This window comes from Musa acuminata, chromosome BXJ2-1 (assembly GCF_036884655.1).
Source record: "Musa acuminata AAA Group cultivar baxijiao chromosome BXJ2-1, Cavendish_Baxijiao_AAA, whole genome shotgun sequence".
NCBI lineage: Eukaryota > Viridiplantae > Streptophyta > Magnoliopsida > Zingiberales > Musaceae > Musa > Musa acuminata.
The window spans coordinates 39,537,576-39,550,647 of record NC_088338.1 but is presented as its reverse complement, the minus strand read 5'-3'; the positions used below and the strand labels follow the sequence as shown (position 1 = coordinate 39,550,647).

General features: G+C 39.1%; 1 protein-coding gene across 1 annotated transcript; it reads left to right on the top strand.

The window, feature by feature from the left end:
• Positions 1 to 2,546: 2,546 nt before the first annotated feature.
• LOC104000604 (ferredoxin-like) lies at positions 2,547 to 3,361 on the top strand. The gene has a single exon (XM_009422688.3). It carries the CDS (start codon positions 2,615 to 2,617, stop codon positions 3,068 to 3,070), a length of 456 nt encoding a protein of 151 aa, XP_009420963.1. The 5' UTR covers positions 2,547 to 2,614; the 3' UTR covers positions 3,071 to 3,361.
• The last annotated feature ends 9,711 nt before the right edge of the window (positions 3,362 to 13,072 follow it).

Here is a 13,072-nt window from a genome sequence, read left to right as displayed (position 1 = left end):
CCAGCGACGGGACTTGAATAACTGTGTCCAGGCCTATCTATAGATGTCTCGCTAGTGGTTTCCATGAGCACTCGTGCCGTCCTAGACGACAGTAGATGGCCCGGTAGACGCTTCGGAGGGATGGCAGAAACCGGAGGTGAGACGGCGGAGAAGCTTGAAAGATGAATGAAGAGTGAAATCACAAATGCAAAGAAAAAGCACACTTGTAATATGGTGTCTATTTATATATAGTGAAAGAGAAGATTTTTCTCAAGTGAAACATACCAAAAAAATATGAATCTCATGACATAAAAATTATCAGTAAACTAAATTCTTAATTCAAATATATTCAAATAGTTTTTATGGTAAAATTATCAAATTATATTCTAATTTATAATCCCTATAGGTAAATTATGAAAATAATCCGATATTTTATCCTGATTAATTATATTAAATATAATAAAAGATTCTATGGGATAATAATTATTATATGAAATATAATCAGTCACAATATGATATCTAATTATTTATGTGATCCTTATTTTAACTTTATATATAATTTTAATTAATTAAGGATATTATGATTAATTCTTAATTAATTAAAATTATATGGATCACTAGACATTTTAAACATAAAAAAATGACTCATAAGTATAATTTTATATAACTAAATATGCATACGTAATATGAGTATTTTACTAATTAAAAATATTAAAAATGATATTTTCTTATGATTTTCAACAAAATATATCAAGAAGTTTCCAAAAAGAAACCAAAATCAAATCATTTTCATGGCATAAAATAAAAACTCTTTTATATCAAGGCAGAGGTCAATAAGCTCTGATACTAAATGTAAGAATTCTTTGACACTAACTTGTGTTTCTAAATCATTATAATAGAAACACGATAAAAACTGATGCGGAAACGAAATAACATACCTCCAGCCATTGTTATTAAGAATTTATGCAGAGATTTCTTCTTGAACTTTGATAGTTCTCAGCTCAGAACTCTCGCTTTAGATGATGTAGGAAAACCTTTTTGCTTCAAAGAGATGATTGAGCCCAAGGACCAAAATCCTCATATATATATATATATATATATATATATATATATATATATATATATATATATATATATATATATATATATATATATATATATATATATATATATATATATATATATATGTTCTCCCATCAAGAATATTTATTATCACCAACTCATAACGTTCAAGAATTAATTCAATTTGTAACGTTTGGATCATAAGGAAGAACTTAATGATATTACATATTTAATAATAATGGTTACATTTAGAATGGAAAATCAAAATATTTAAAACATAATAAATCAAGAAATTAATTATAATAAATTATGAATCTTAATGAGAATGATTATATTATTATTAAATATAACATTTAATAATAACGGTTACATATTTTTGTCATTTAATCTCGGTACTAGTATTAAGTACTTGAGTTGATCATAATACTATAAATTATTGCAGTAATACAGGAAGTGCAAAATGCCTCTACAGGTAAGTTTATAACTACTGAGATGGTTCAAAATCTAGATGCATGAAACATATTAAAAGCATCGTATCAACGACTTCGTTAATTGCTTTTACAAGGCTTAGACATACTCTGTAGTGCGGAAAAGCTTCTGACGTTATCCGTGTAATAAGGGATGATGGTACTGGTAATCAAGGATAGTTGTACTGTATTCAACGATGGTATCGGTCCACCGGTCCATGGGTATATATCGAGGTATTATGTATTCGTATGTCAATATCTTCTTACATTTTATTCAAAATAAAGCGGTACATATCAATCCTTAAGTAAACCAATACATATTGTCCATTTCAAATGGAACAACAAACATTATTAATAATTTTATTTTTATAAGATGTACGATCTTGGAGCAATGGAGTACCCTATATTAATTATGATGCAACTGTTATCAAGTATGGGTTATAAACTACAATCGAGAAAGGAACTTGACATATCCAGATTGAATCTTACTTAGACTCTCATACACATATTTCTACAGGAAGATGTAGCTTTTTGGTAATTAAAGACGTATTCAATTATGTCAAATCTAGTAAATGAAATCAGTGCTGGAGATTGGAGTGGGTCTCTGGTTTTATTTTTAACGATCAACTTTGAAATGAGACGGAGATCGTTATGCTCGTCTTTGCAAGTAAATAACTTTTTTAGAAAAAATTATACCATCTTATCATGAAATTTAGTGATTTGCCTAAATAATGTGTACACTTAAAATAAAATAAATAATTAATTAAACGACCAAACATGTGATCAAACTATAATGGATACTTCACTACGAATATAACATACGATCGAATTCACCAACCGACAAATAAGAGAAACGCACTGTGGCTACCAATCCATTCATCAACCGACTTTTGATTGGCTGCTCAGATATCAATAGATTGCACCCTTACCCTAAAAGTGATAAGCTATCCACAAACATTCTGCCACGTGTCACGACGAGATCCAGACGCCCGACAACTTCCCACGCTACAACACTTACTAAGCTTGCACGCGCTCGCTTATTATCATCTACAGCCACTCCATCCGTCTTCTCTGCTAAGCCAACAGTTCTCGGCTTCCCTCTCCCCATGGCAGCAGCCTCCGCCTGCGCCGCCCTCTGCAGTGCACCCTTCGGCACCCGCTTCGCCCGGCGCTATACGAGCACAAGCCTCAGCTTCTCGGCCTCCCTGTCCAAGGCCGGGCACCCACTGTTCGGGGTCGACGCCGGGCGGGGGCGAGTGCGCGCCATGGCCACCTACAAGGTGAAGCTGGTCCTCCCCGAAGGCGAATTCGAGCTCGACTGCCCGGACGACGTGTACATCCTCGACCACGCCGAGGAGGCGGGCATCAGCCTGCCGTACTCGTGCCGCGCCGGCTCCTGCTCCTCCTGCGCCGGCAAGATCGTCAAGGGTGAGGTGGACCAGGCGGACGCCAGCTTCCTCGACGACGATCAGATCGAGGCAGGCTACGTGCTCACCTGTGCCGCCTACCCCAGGTCTGACGTCATTATCGAGACCCACAAAGAGGAGGAGCTCACTGGCTGAGACGGTGGTCGTGGTGGTGGAGATGGAAGTCGCACGAACCTTCATTGCTTGCTAGCTCTTCTCGTCCTTCTCATTCTATCTTTGTGGGTTAGCTATCGGTCGGTATCTTTCCTTGTCGAGACCTTGAGTTTTGTGTTGCTAGTGGTGGCGCCCATGAGGCAGCATCATACCGACTTTTGCTGTTGTTTTGCATTGTGGGCTAACGTCATGGCTGTAATGAGACTGTTCTCACTGTAACACATATATCTATTTAGTACCTAAAATAAATCTGATGATAAACAACTATCCATACATACAGGGTTGTACATCTTGTTTCTGCGTATGTTGGGATCGACAGGGTTGTATCTAAGCACGATGGAAGAATTTGGAGTCCTCCCGAATTTGTGTCCAATCATCATATACATTTGATGATAAAAGCTTGATAATTCTAGGTGCATTAACAGAGGAAAAAATGAAACAGGAGAGTACCAGTAATATTGGTTCTCTCTCGTTTGACGTGGGGAATGGAGTCTGTCGAAACAAAGGCTTCCATGGCCGCCGATGAGGCTTCGTTGGCAGCAGCGGTCTCTAGTGATGTGGCTGCACCTCACCCCCGACATCCTTCCTCTTCCGCGGGGGTGCAATCGACCACTTCCGTGCTCTCACGCGCGGGTGGTGGCACTAGTGGGAGTGCGCCCCTTTCTTCTCTCAGCGCTGCCCCCTCCCTGTTGTCAGAAGATCGGGGGAATTGCTCTGCTCCGGAAAGTTCTCTTGGTGATGTTGTTGCTTCCTCAACTTCACTAGGTGGATCAGTATCGAGGTGCAGTGTTCAGGGGATTTCTTTCTGATAATAAAGAGATTTCCTCAACTGCACAAGGAAATCAAGCTGCTGAAAGAAAAATCCTCTCTTTCACCATGTATAAGTAGACACCATATGACATTAATTGAAGTGTGTTTTTTCTTTGTCTTTACGATTTCACTCTTATTCTATCATGATATTAGAGTAGTAAGAAGAATGAAGTTTCGCCCCTGCTTCCAGCCAACGACCATCGCCGCTGCAGCCACATTCCCAAGTGAGGCTTCGCTTGATGGAAATATAAACAGGAATAACCTTTGTATATGAACAAATACTAAAAGGCCATGATATGCAGCGGAATTAAATGGAACCACAATCAAATAGAATAGCAAGATATACGTGGAAAACCCCTCCAATGTGAAGGGTAAAAATCATGGGGCAAACTAGAGATAATCCACTATGAGAATAATGAATATACAAATCTCAATCTCTTGCCCTAAACCCTAGCAACAATCACAAGAGAACAACTGGGATACAAAGATCACGTCGCTGTCCACGATATCTAAAACCTCCCCAAGTAATCACAGCAAGAGTCTACTGTAGATTTGATCTAACCTGAGATGAGAACACTGCTAGATGATTGAGAACAGCCTCTCTGCGTTGTCCTTGTCTTCTTCCCTTTCTTTCTCTTTCTTTTCTGCCTTATTTTTCTCCTTTTCTTTGGAATCTCATGGCTGTTACCTTCTCCCACGTTGCTGCCCTATTTATGCCTTTTTTTTTCCTCCAAAACGCAGCCACCACACCTCCCCTAATGTTAATTAGGGTTACATTAAGAGGGGGTGTGGGCTGTGGGTTGCTCAAGCCCACTATGGGCTGAATTTGTGGGCTGCCAACCCAACAACCTCCCCCTTCAGCCCATAAGGGAGGCTGTCACATGACTCCTCAATGTGAAGCCATGCCGACCAGTTGTCGGCATATCTCATGTCTTTCTTTTGGTAAAGTTTTTGTCAACATGTCTGCTCCGTTATTATCTGTGTGAATTTTCTGAAGCTTCAACTGCTTCTATTCAAATACATTTCGAATCCAGTGGTATCTAACATCTATATGCTTTGACTTGGAATGAAACATTGGGTTCTTACACAAATGGATAACATTCTGACTGTCACAATACACCACATAATTTTCCTATTTCAGCCCCAATTTTTGTAAAAATTCTTTCATCCATAACATTTCTTTGCATACCTCTATAGTAGTAATATATTATGCTTCTATGGTGGAGAGAGCAATATACCTTTGCAACCTGGATTGCCATGACATAGCTCCCCCTGCAAAAGTAAGTACATAACCTGAAGTAGACTTTCTCGTATCTATATCTCTTGCCATATCTGCATCTATGTAACCTGTCAACACATGTGGTCCACCCCAAAAGCTTAAACAAACCTTAGAGCTCCCTCTGAGATATCTAAAAATCTACTTCACTACTACCCAGTGCTCTTTGCTTGGATTTACAAGAAATCTACTAGTAACACCAACTGCATATGCGATGTCTGGCTTCGTACATACCATTGCATACATTAAACTTCCAACTACTGAAGCATAAGGAACCTTTTGCATTTCTCCTTCTCCTCATCACTTGACGGGCTCTGTTATAAGCACAACTTGAAATGACCTGCATGAGGAGAACCAACTAGTTTTGCATTGCTTATACTGAATCTTTCCAATATCTTCTCGATGTATTTCTCTTGTGACAACCAAATCTTCTTATTTTTCCTATCATGGGAAATATGCATACCTAGTATTTGCTTTGTTGGCCCCATGTCCTTCATTGCAAAAGACTCACTCAATTCCTTCTTCAATCTATTAATTTTAGACATATCTTTTCCAAGAATAAGCATGTCATCAACATAAAGTAAGAGAATAATAAAATCCTCACCAAACCATTTGATGTACATACAATGATCTGAAGCCATTCTTTTGTATCCATTTTCTATCATAAATGAATTAAACTTTCTATACCACTGTCTTGGAGCTTGCTTTAACCTATACAAGCTCTTCTTCAATTTACAGACAAAGTTCTCTTTACCTTTAACTTTGAAGCCTTCTGGTTGCTCCATATAAATTTTTTTCTCCACATTCCCATGAAGGAAAGTTGTCTTCACATCTAACTGCTCAACCTCCAAGTCCTTGCTAGCAGCAATACCTAGAACAACACGAATAAAAGACATTTTAACAAAAGGAGAAAAAATCTCTTCAAAGTCAATACCTTTCTTTTGACCAAAGCCTTTCACAATCAATCTAGCTTTGTACTTTGGTTAGAGAACAATATTCTTGAGTCTTCAACCTGAAAACCCACTTATTCTTCAAGGCCTTCATTCCATTTGGTAGTAGCACCAAATCATAAGTGTGGTTCTTCTGAAGAGCATCCATCTCTTCCTGTATAGCAACTAACCACTTCTCTTTCTGCTCACTTTCAACTACTTCCTAGTAACTCTCTGGTTCACCTGCATCAGTAAGCATCACATACTCATATGTAGAGTATCTTCTGGAGGGTTGACGTTGTCTAGAAGATCATCTCAACTGAGATTCCGTGGGAAGTTGCTCTCCAACTTCTTCTTGCTCAACATGTCTTGCAGGTAGATCAACATCAGGCTCTACACTATCTTCTTGCACATCTCCTCTATCACCCTGATATACTAGAGGAGTAATTGGGTCACAATCTGCTAATCCTTCTGCAGAAGTATTGGCTGGTGCCTTCTTCTTCAAATCTTCAAAAGTTTGATCCTCAAAGAAGACTACATCTCTGCTTCTAAACACCTTCTGCTTTTTTGGATCCCAAAACCTGTAACCAAAATGATCATATGAGTAACCAAGAAAAATACATTCTTTAGTCTTACCATCCAGCTTGGACCTCTCATTATCTGGAACATGTGTAAATGCATGACAACCAAACACTCTCAAATATTTGTAGGAAACATCTTTCCCTGACCATACATGCTCTGTAACATCACCATCTAGGGCTGTACATGGTGATAAGTTGATCACATCAACTGCAGTCCTCAAAGCCTCATCCCAAAACCTTTTGGGTAGCTTGGCCTGTGAAAGCATACATCTGGTTTTTTTCATGATAGTAAGGTTCATCCTCTTTGCAATTGCATTATGCTGAGGTGTACTAGGAACTGTCATCTCATGTTGGATCCCATGTGACCTGCAATAGTCATTAAACAATCTTGTATACTCACCACCATTATCTGATCTTATGCATTTTAATTTCCTTTCTGTCTCCCTTTCAACCCTAGCATGAAACTCTTTGAAGACATTAATCACCTGATCTTTAGTCTTCAAAGCATAAGCCCAAACTTTCCTAGAAAAATCATCTATAAAAGTGACAAAATAAAGTGCACCACTTATACCAAGAATATCAATAGATCCACCATAAGTTTTTGTCCTCAAAGGACCACATACATCTGTATAAACACGGTCTAATGCATGCATTTTTCTAGATAAAGTAGGACTAGCAAATGAAACTCTATGTTGTTTACCTGCCAAATAATCAATACAAGGGTTCAGATATATACCTTTGAGGTCTGGTAATACCTCTCTCTTGGAAAGAGCTTGCAGTCCCTTCTCGCTCATGTGTCCCAATCGCCTATGCCACAACTCCATGCTGAAGTCTTTTTCTGTAGCATTTAACTGCTCACCATAAGCTTTAGCCTACAACCTGTACAAAGTATGACATTTCTTTCTATTAGTTATAACAAGAGAACCCTTACTGAGCTTCCATTGCCCTTTGTGAAATCTACTATCATAGTCTTCATCATCTAGCCTTCCAACTGAAATTAAATTTAGCCTCAAGTCAACCACATGTCTCACATCCTTAAGCACTAACTTGCAGCCAAGATTGGTCTTTAAATGAATATCACCCATGCCTATGATGTCTGTTGTGCCATAGTTGCCCATCTTGACAACACCAAAATTTTCAGACCTGTATGTAGCAAAAAACTCCCTCCGTGGTGTAGCATGATAAGAAGCACCTATGTCAATCACCCACTCAAGATCCTGACACACACAATAAAAAATATCATCAAAAGGAGACAAAATCAAATAATCACCACTCTACATTGTAGTTGTGATATTATCTTTTGACTCTATAGACTCCACTTCTTTTCCCTTTTTCTTGCTCTTCTTAGGTTGCTTACATTGGTTCTTGTAATGTCCTTTCTCACCACAATTATAGCAAATAATATCTTTTCTTGATTTTGACTTGCTTCTACCCATGCGTGAACTGCTTCTAGACTTTGACTTTCCTCTATTCTCTGAGATAAGTGCCTATGAATCATTCTGAGATGTTGTCGAACTCTTCCTTCTCAACTCCTCATTCAACAAACTACTTGTTACTTGACTCATAGTGACAACACCATCTGACGCAGAATTATTGAGGGAAACCACCAGTGTCTCCCAACTTTCTGGTAATGAACTAAGAAGTAACAAAGCCTGCAACTCATCATCAAGAGACATTTTCATAGAGGATAACTAGTTAGTAATACTTTGTATTTTATTCAAATGTTCAGCAATAGAAGCACCCTCTCTATATTTTAGGTTCACAAGTTTTTTGATCAAAAAAGCCTTGTTGCTAGTTGTTTTTCTTTCATAGAGAATTTCCAACTTTTTCTAAAGAGAATATACAGAAATTTTAGTAGAAACATGGTGAAAGACACTATCATCAAGCCACTATCGAATAAATCCAATTGTTTTTCGATCTAACCTCTTCCACTCATCATCTGTCATAGTTGTGGGTTTTGCACTATCCCCCTACAAAGGTCTATACAAATCTTTGCAATACAAGAGATCTTCCATTCTTGGTTTCTATATCATCCAATTATTTCCATTTAAACTAATCATGCGAGAAACATTACTGGCCTCCATGTTCAAATACAAAATTTAAATCACCAAAACCCTTGCTCTGATACCAGTTGATGGGGATATAAACATGAATAATCTTTGTATATGAACAAATACTAGAAGGCCATGATATGCAGCGAAATTAAATGGAACCACAATCAAATAGAATACCAAGATATACATGGAAAACCCCTCCAATGTGAAGGGTAAAAACTATGAGGCAAACTAGAGATAATCCACTAAGAGAATAGTGAATATACAAATCTTAATCTCTTGCCCCAAACCCTAGCAACAATCACAAGAGAACAACTGGGATACAAGGATCACGTCACTGTCCACGATATCTAAAACCTCCCCAAGTAATCAAAGCAAAAGTCTACTGTAGATTTAATCTAACCTGAGATGAGAACACTACTAGATGATTGAGAACATCCTCTCTGTGTTGTCCTTGTCTTCTTCCCTTTCTTTCTCTTTCTTTTCTGCCTTGTTTTCCTCATTTTCTTTGGAATCCCATGGCTGTTACCTTCTCCCACGTTGCTACTCAATTTATGCCTTTTTTTGCCTCTAAAACGCAGCCACCACACCCCCCCTAATGTTAATTAGGGTTACATTAAGAGGGGGTGTGGGCTGCCTAAGCCCACTATGGGCTGAATTTGTGGGCTGCCAACCCAACATCGCTCACCTCCCACCTTCCACCACTGCTAGTGCCCTGTCACCGAATCCTCTGCTCTGGAACCATCAGCATCCTCTGCTCTAATTGCTCGTCGCTCACCCACAGGATCATGTTCTCCTCCACCTCTTATCTTCAACTCTTGTGTTGTCTTCTCTATTGCGACCTGCTCTGCTTCCACGCGCTGGACCAGGCCCAGCACTTCCTTGCCTACTGTGCCCTTGGGCTCCGCCAATGCACTCGCCGTTGTTCATCCCCCGACGGCTTTCTCAACGTCAACCACCTTGACCGCACCATCGGGTTGCCCTCTTTGCAGACGTGGTCGTTAGAGCCCTCACCTTTAGAGAGGACCTCATCTCAATGCAGGACTACCATCTCTTCCCTCCCTAAACTTCTTCCTTCCCCTCGCTGGACTTTCTCTGCTTCACTGATCTACTCAGAGGTCTTTCTGTTGTTACCGGACAATCATTGCAGTTTCCTCTCACTGCCTCTAATCAGTGATCGGATCATTCAGTGATCGAATTCCTATCATTGCCACGCTACCAGGGGGAGCCACTACATCCTGCACCACCTTCTTCACCTCGATGAGTAGCATCCAGAACCACTTCCACGCCACTTGCTGCCCATCGCTGCTACACAAAGTGCTACTTATCACTGCATCGCTGCTTTGCAAAGTACAATAGTGATCTTCGATGACGAAGCACGCACTTCATTGCCCAGATTCCTAACTGCAGAACTCCATATTCCTAACTATAGAACTGCTGCATAGAGATACGTAGCTTTACATAATATTGCACAGAGCTAAACTCCTTCAACAAAGACCTCATTCGCCAACAACCCACCTCATGTGACATTGATCTGCACCAACACTTCTTCCTCCCTGATCATTATCATCGCTGCAAACTTCTACTTGCTCCCATATATTGTTACATATCTTCTATATGTCCTCATCATCTACCTCTGATGCTCTAGTTATTGTTCCCGTAGGGAACCATAGTACTTTTTCACATATAGGCCTTATCTCCATCAATGAAGCAACCCTCATCCCCTTCAAATTATCCAAAAGTGGCAACTACACATCCTAGCATGCTCAATTCTCTAATCTCCTATTTGGCTATGATCTTCTAGGCTATGTCAATGGCTCTCTTTGTTCTCCATCAGCGATGCTCAACATCCCAGGAGCACCTAGTCTAGTACCAAATCCGGACCACAAACTATGGTTACGTCAAGATCATCTCATCCTCCAAGCAATTCAAGTATCGGTTGTTGGATCCCTCGCCCTACTTATATCTTCATGTGACACTGCTACTGAAGCCTGGTGCAAGTTGTAAACCACCCTGGAAAATCGTTCACGCACTTGCATGTTTAGTCTCCTATCCAGTCTCGTGAAAACAAAATAAGAGGGAAGTACTGTTACTAATTATCTACACAACATAAAGATTATCATCGATAACTTGGCCTTGATAGGTCATTCCCTCAGTGATGAAGAAGTTACTGTTTATATCCTCAACGGTCTATGAGACGAGTACAAGGAATTGACATCAACAATACAAGCAGTGATTCACCAATGTTATTCGAAGAATTCTATGACAAGCTGACTGACTTTGAGAAATATCTAAAGCACGAGGACAAATTGCCAGGACCATCCATCACAGCTCAAGTCAGTCAAAAATCTATGAGGAAAGACAATTCGTATAACAAGATTGTCAACAAAGGTTTGACCAAGATGCCTTCTGAACCTATGAGCTCCAAACAAACCATCCCTCCTCCACATCATCAACATTTCAATCACAACAACCAAGGTGGCTACTTTAATCATCAGTAGTCCTAACGCCCTCACGACACAAACCAACAAAGAGTTGTTTGCCAACTATGTAATAAAGTCGATCACTCTGTAAAGGTCTGTCGATCTCGACCCAAGCTTCTTGCTCAATCACATTGGCCTCAAGCTAATCTCACGACTACTCTAAATACTAGTGAACATATTTGGATCGTGGACTTTGGCGCATCCCACCATATCACCTCTTATCTACAGAACTTGTCCATCCACAATGACTATAGTGGAAATGACGACATCATCATCGGTGATAGTAAAGAAATTCCTATTACTCATACTGGTTCCACAATACTTAATTCACCTACTACAATTTTTATACTCGATGATATTTTGTGTGCACCTCATATTAAATGAAATCTCATTTCCATTTCTCAATTTTGCAAACAAAATAATACCTCCATTGTATTCTTTCCTAACTCTTTTCTTATTAAGGATTTGAGCACAGAGGTATCCTTGGTCCGAGGCCACAGTAAGGACAATGTTTATGAATGGCCATCAGTTCCACAAATAAAACAGCCCATTGTTTATGCCTCAGTTGTAGCTTCAATTGATGTGTGGTGTCGTCGTCTTGGTCATCCCTTACTCTCTATCCAAATAAATTACTTTCTCATTATTCTCTTCCTACTCTTAAAAATAATAACATTATGACTTATTATGATGCTTGTCTCAGTAATAAAAGTCATATTCTCCCTTTTGGCATTTCCTCCATATCATGTTCTAAACCATTTGAAATTATTTATACTGATGTTTGGGGCCTTACTCCCGTCACTTCTTTTGACAACTTTAGATTTTATATCATTTTTATAGACTATTTTACTAAGTACACATGGATATACCCTCTCCATCATAATTCAGAAGTTATAACAATCTTCACCGACTTTAAAAATTTAGTCGAAAACTTCTTTTAATCTATAATTAAAACAGTCTACTCTTATGGCGGAGGTGAATATCAGCCCTCACATCCTACCTCTTAACCTGTGGCATCCAACACCTTAAGTCACCCCCACACATCTCTCAACTAGTTGGCTCTATTGAATGTAAATATCGACCTATCGTAAAAATTGGTCTCACACTTCTACATCGAGCCTCCATGCCAGCAACCTTTTGGTCTGCAATCTTTCAAACTATCATCTACCTTATTAATTGTATGCTCACTCTAGTCCTCTAATACGAGTCACCATTTGAAAAACTATTTTTCAAATCCTCAAACCTTTAAAAATTCAGAATATTTGGTTGTTTATGTTATCCATGGCTACATCCCTATGCCCCACATAAGATAACACCAAGATCTAAGACTTGCATTTTCATAGGATATTCTCTTGAAAATAATGCATTTCGATAATACGAACCCAAAACTCAAAAAATCTTTATTTTACGTCATATTATTTTTGTAGAGTTTGCCTTTTCATTTCAAAACCATGAGTCTCCTACCATGCAAGCCACTCCAATAAATATACATCACTGGAGTATACCATCGATCCCCTCAAATGAACCTCTTACCACACCATCCAGTCCCTTTCCTAAAGATCCATACTCTTTTGTTCTCCCGGTTCAACAGCTCCTCACTGTCTCCATTACTTCTCATCTTCCTTCTTCATAAGCCTCACATGCTACTGAAGTAATATCCTCAGAAACACAATAACCTTCTTTACCTAGTGCCATTGATGTATCTTAGCCTATCCTGACCCATGTCATTGTCTTTCCACCACCCATACCAATAACACAACCTACAGCTCCTAGACATCCAATGATAATACACTCAAAAAGTGATATCTTTAAACTACGTTAGGTTCTCGACCTACATGTTATCATAAAATCCTC